This window comes from Cynoglossus semilaevis, chromosome 13, assembly GCF_000523025.1.
Source record: "Cynoglossus semilaevis isolate Cse_v1.0 chromosome 13, Cse_v1.0, whole genome shotgun sequence".
Lineage (NCBI taxonomy): Eukaryota > Metazoa > Chordata > Actinopteri > Pleuronectiformes > Cynoglossidae > Cynoglossus > Cynoglossus semilaevis.
Window position 1 is genome coordinate 6,896,660 of NC_024319.1, and position 5,591 is coordinate 6,902,250.

The following is a 5,591-nucleotide window of genomic DNA, read 5'->3' on the forward strand; positions in this document are numbered from 1 at the left end:
AAAATGTCATACGGATTGATTCAACGGTGGCATTACAATTTTAATCAGCGGTGTAGAACCAGGTGTTAAAACGCATGCAGCAGCCCTCCAGGCCATAAGAAATTGGACAAGGCAGCAGGAAATTGTGTCTCCTCCAGAAACAAGTGTTTTGTGATTGTTTACCCCATGTCTTTAAATTGCATTTCTTCCTTTTTAATTTAAGCACCTCGGCTATGGGATTGGGGGGTTGGGAGGGAGGGTGAGAGAATAAAGGAGGCAAGGAGGGTAGTGGCGAATGGGGAAAACCTTTTTCCACTATTGTTGTTTTCTACTGTATTTTTTTTTCCATGCTTCCATTCTCTCGAGCATTAACCCTGTCTGATGTGAATTCTGTCAAACGCAAATGTAACAACCTGATGTGGTCAGCCCACAGGGCACTCTGAAAATATGTTCCACACATAAATAATAATAAAAATAAAATAAAATAAAATAAAATAAAATAAAATAAAATAAAATAAAATAAAATAAAATAAAATAAAATAAAATAAAATAAAATCTGATTATGCATATGTTCTTTTTTCTTTTTTGTCTAAATTATGGCACTGAATTGTTTTAAAATTATCTTGTTGAAATTTTTGTTAAATAGGAAGTTCAGTTTGTTTACAATTCACCCAGTGGACATATGGGCAAATACCTATGTAGTAATTTTTTTTCCTAATATTATCTGTAACAATAAGATTCCCTCAACAATATTCTCTTTTTTCACCCGCTTCCTTTACTGGTCTCTATTTCTTCTTTTACTCTTTCTCCTGACTATTTAACTCATCTATTCACTCTCCGATTTTCTCTTCTAGATGTAATGTGCAATTTTCACCGCTAAATGGCAGCATATGTTCAGTTGTGAATAGCTGTTTGTTCATCAACATCTGCAATAATTCTGCAAATTCTATTTGGATTTCAATCTCTGCTATTAAAATTTCTATATTTTTTCAAAACAAAGGTTCAATTAGAACCATAATTCAGCGTGAAGATTCGATATCTATGTAAATCGTTTTCATCTTTCGTTAAACAGATGTTCATCTATATTTATTTTAGTAATCTGGCACCCTCTTGTGGTTAAATGAACAGACAGCTGCAATGAACAAATCAAACGAATTATACAGTATCTAATGTCTCATTATGCTTAGAACAACGGTTTATTTTCTCAAAATCCTGGTTATTTGTCTTCTTGTAGAGCTATTTTTAATTCAAGTTTTTCATTTAAAAGCGTTTGAGTTTGGATTTATAGTTTGTTATGCTGTTGTAAATTGCTATTTTTCAACACAGAATGGCGCCCTAAACACAAAATCAAACAGGTAGGCAAAAACGTATCATTATTACTATTGGGTAAGTAAAGAGCAGTGGAATTTACCAATCTTGATCTAATTTATGAAGAATATTACTATTGGGTAAAGAGTAGTGGAACTTACCAATCTTGATCTAATTTATGAAGAGGAAGGAACGTAGAAAATATGTGCGCTAATAAAAATGACATTTAAAAATATCCCCAGGCAAATTCTTTCACAGCCTGACCTCAAGAACATCAAGTCTCTGATGGAGTTTTAATTCTCATGTTATAAGGCTGCGCAACCAGACCATGCCTAACACCACCATATGTAGTTATTCTGACCTATTCTGCATCAAGTTCCAGCTCTTACGTAGAGACAGTGTCGATTACTACCAATTGTGTTTGCAATTCTCTTTTTAACTACTGTACTTCTAAAACCACTTAATGGCACACCATTGTTTCTCATTATTTATTTTTTCACACATTCTCATTAGATCTTTGTATGTATTTATATTCTACAGTGCTTCGTCGACTATGCACATGTTTTACCATGGAGCATAGCATGGGCTGTAATATTGACATAACTTGCATGACATTTTTATTTTATTCTGATTTATAAAAAGGCATTCGCTTTTATGCAAAGAAGTTTTAATAATAATAAAAATAGTACGTTTTTTAAGTCAATTTTAAATATTTGTGGAACATAAAACACCGGTATTTGCATGGTTTAGTTGCCAGAATACTGTCACATCTTTGGGAGAATCCGTGATAAGTAGTGCTACAAGACGCATGCGCACAGCTGTTGTTAGCATTTACACTAGCATCGTGGAGGAAGGCGTCCACCGCACGGTAGGCAGGAAGATAAGGGCGACTTCAAATAGCTCTGCTAATCCTTGTGCTAACCATTATCCTTCCATGCTGCCCGGGAAAGGAAGATAACGTTAATAACCCCGTACTGCCACTTCAATTAGCAAGACGGCGCCGGACACATAGAAAGGAACTGCGAATAGCGTGAGAAGTCCTCCTTCCCCCTCACACTAGTTAACTCAGATTTCTAATTATTAAGTCGTTTACCTGCATCTAGGGCCACAAGGACTATTTTGAATAATGAAGCTGCCGAGTAACAAACAATGTGCGATGGATGGAGATGGAAAAAAGATGGACCAAGCTCCACCGTTAAGGAATCCTTTTGTGCACGTCTTGAAACTCACCCCTTTGGAAAAGGCAAAGGTAAATGAAATCAGGTTTTGAGAGGTGGCTAATTCACGCGAGTCATCCTAATTAATGGTATTATTTTTTTTTCCCGTGACAGTTTCGCTTTAGTGCGACACAGTGGGAAGGCTGTCAGTACCGTTTAACTTGGCAGTTTTTCCTAATTACATGCAGGCAAAGCAGCTGAGCTATTGCTAGCCTACCTGCTAGCATTAGCAACATACATGTTGCGTCTTGCCTTTGCAATGACGCAAAATGGAATGTAAACTTTACAGCAAATATAACGTGAATTCGCTAAATGTTTCAGTTTTTAAAATCAACTGTTTTTCTCGCTATTGTGCTAACAACTCTCTAAATTAAGCTGCAGTTACTCGAGCATGGCTCCTTGTACATGATGGGCCTAGCTTGTTGCTCTTTAACTGTTACCATAATTGTTACTCTTGTTTTCGGACGGTGACACATGCGTTGCCGAATGCAGTGGTTTACTTTTGATCTAATATTGTCGCAGCCTCTCTTATAGTTTTGGTTTCTCTTTGTCGCCTGCGATGGAATGTCCCACCCACCAACAAGCCAACACGTGTGCATGTGGAGAAAGGGATAGATAACGAAGGGTCTCGTTCACCCCACCCAACCCCCGTTTTTTGCTGGTTGCGGGCTTTTTATGTTTTTAAACCACATACGAATACGTGATTTGCAGCACAGCAGACCTGCACCTCAGATAACCGCCATCTCTGTCAGTAATCAGATTAGACCTTTTAGATCCTTCCGTCCCCGAAAAAAATGTGTTAATTTTATAGCCACGTGTTTGCTGCAGATATTGTTTTTTTATGTACAGACTTAGTATCTTCGAGGTGTCTGCATTTGTAGGTTGCAGATGGACTGACCTCAGGTCAGTTTTCAACATTAGTGTTCTACGTTTGTAACCCCTTTATTGAACTGTGAATCTTCAGCCTGAACTTAATTTAAGAGATTTTCTTTTATGTATTTGTAAATTTCTATTTTTAGTCCATGCCATTTGATTGGCTGTCAGAGATTACTGCCAGTGGGCTTCCTGCTTCCATCAATTGTTCTTTTATGTTGCACAATGTACATATTTTTTTCTTTTTCCCTCCTTGACAGTAAGCATCCTGTTGCTCCACTCCCATCCCTTAGACTTCTAGTTTTCATTCTTAGAGCTGCATCATTTGTTTTGTAATGTCTCCCTTTGAATGATTTCAAAACAATTGAGAAGAAAATGAGGCAAGATGCAAAAAGCCAATATGCTGAATAATGCAATGAACACGTCCTTGTGAAAAAGCAGAATCTGGTACTTTTCAAATTATGATGCAGTTTTTGTGGCGTCCATTAGTACAAATAAGTTCACTTAACCATTGCATTAAGCTACACTTACGAGACACAAAGTGCTTAACAGTTAATCAGGTCAAGTTGGCATTGGGTTTTATTTCTCCTTTTTTATTGTAACTGTAACTGGTGGTAGCATTTTTCATCCACATCTACGTGATGGAAACAACTGAAACTTGCACGCCTAAATACTTAACTATTAACTAATGCTGTTTTGCATCTAAATATCTCACTGTGTTGACAGGAGTAATGATCTTAAAATGCTTTTTACATTTTAATTGCTGAAAGGAATTCTGACTTTTAGTTTGTGGTTGTGTATAGTTCTTTATTTCATTTAATTTCACCATAAAACAAAACCAAAATAAATAATAATTTTGATAATCTTTTTTTTAACTGATTTCTGAGTAAATAACCTTTTGTATAATTTCCCCTAAAGTTGAAGTGACACGTGGCTCTTATGCGTTGACTCAGTATAAATATTTTACAAATGCATTATCCAATGACACTCGAACCAAGCAAGTAACATTTCTGTTCTTGTAATGGGAAAGGCGTGTGTGTGTATATATATATTACATTTTCTGTCCTGTTTTTATGTACAGTGGATCCATGGATATGTATATTCTAAAAATGTATGTTCTCTTTTTTTGTTGTGAATCACTTTTACATGTTACAGTTTTAGAAAGCAGTATTTTGGATAGTTGATATGAGCTGTTTGATGTGAACTGTCTCATGTCAAAATACTGCAGACGGCCTGTGTTGGCCAGTAATAGTTCTTATCAGGACAAATGTTTACTTAAGATAAGTGGTGTTATCGTGGATATAAAAGCACTTGCGTAAACCCCCACTGTCTAAATCAAACAAATGTTTGGTTTGTTGGATCTTTTAAGAACCCACAACATTTACAGTACAATCGCTGCCTACGTCTATGTGAACTATGTAGTGTGCTTTTACACGAAAGGTGTCTTGTACAGTGTTTGCTCTCATTAGTCACGTATGTCACAGGAAGTTCCTATTTATTTTTATACATTTATAGCTAACAGCTGGGGAGCTGTCTGTGTTGGCTTCTTTGTTGTAGTTGCAAATATGTTTTGATGATAAATCTTCTAAACTTTAACAGTCAGTCTGTTTTTAACGATTTAGTAGAACAACACCACTTTACTGTTTTATTGGATTAGCCAAGAAGGTTAGGCCTGAAGAATATATGTAAAAGACAAACACAATTGTTGACTTACAGTCCTTTTCTTGTTGTTCCTGTTGTTGTACTATCCAGGTTTGACCAGTTCAAATATGACAGTGATTTGATAGCCCTGTTCCTTACCTACAGAATGATTGTCTGACATATTTTCATTATCTGAAAAAATAATTTGGCATTGTGGTTTATCTTTATGACATGAGTTCCCATTGCAAAGATAGACATGCCTGAGTTTGGCGGTTGCCAGGAAGATGGCGCTTGCCTGACTTTTAATAGCCAAGTCAGTGAGACAAGGGTTTGAATGTTTTGATTGGATTTTTCTGAGGTTGGGACATCTACTGTAATGCCTCGGCATACCGTGCTAGTTTGGACAACATTGTGGAAAAAGTTTGGGATTTCTGCTTTCTGTTCCATCATGTCTGTGCACCAGTGAACAAAGCAGGACCATGGAAGACATGGATGAGCAAGTTTTGTGTGAAGGAACTTTACTGCCCTCTACAGAGCCCTGACCTCTACAGCTGATAAAACACCTTTGAAATT

The 5,591-nt window shown here is 36.5% G+C and overlaps 1 protein-coding gene and 1 long non-coding RNA gene across 2 annotated transcripts in view; one reads left to right on the forward strand and one right to left on the reverse strand.

Moving 5' to 3' along the window:
- The first annotated feature begins 2,075 nt into the window (after nucleotides 1-2,075).
- LOC103388333 (lysophosphatidylcholine acyltransferase 1) overlaps nucleotides 2,076-5,591 on the forward strand; it is a 10,918-nt gene continuing 7,402 nt past the window's right edge. Inside the window, exon 1 of the mRNA XM_008323268.3 lies at nucleotides 2,076-2,536. Within this exon, the coding sequence (XP_008321490.2) occupies nucleotides 2,414-2,536 (123 nt within the window). The 5' untranslated portion in view covers nucleotides 2,076-2,413. The remainder of the gene's footprint in view (nucleotides 2,537-5,591) is intronic.
- The window catches only part of LOC112487961 (uncharacterized), a 2,224-nt gene continuing 244 nt past the window's right edge, over nucleotides 3,612-5,591 (reverse strand). Inside the window, exon 2 of the long non-coding RNA XR_003051564.1 lies at nucleotides 3,612-5,581. This is a non-coding gene — a long non-coding RNA (uncharacterized LOC112487961). The remainder of the gene's footprint in view (nucleotides 5,582-5,591) is intronic.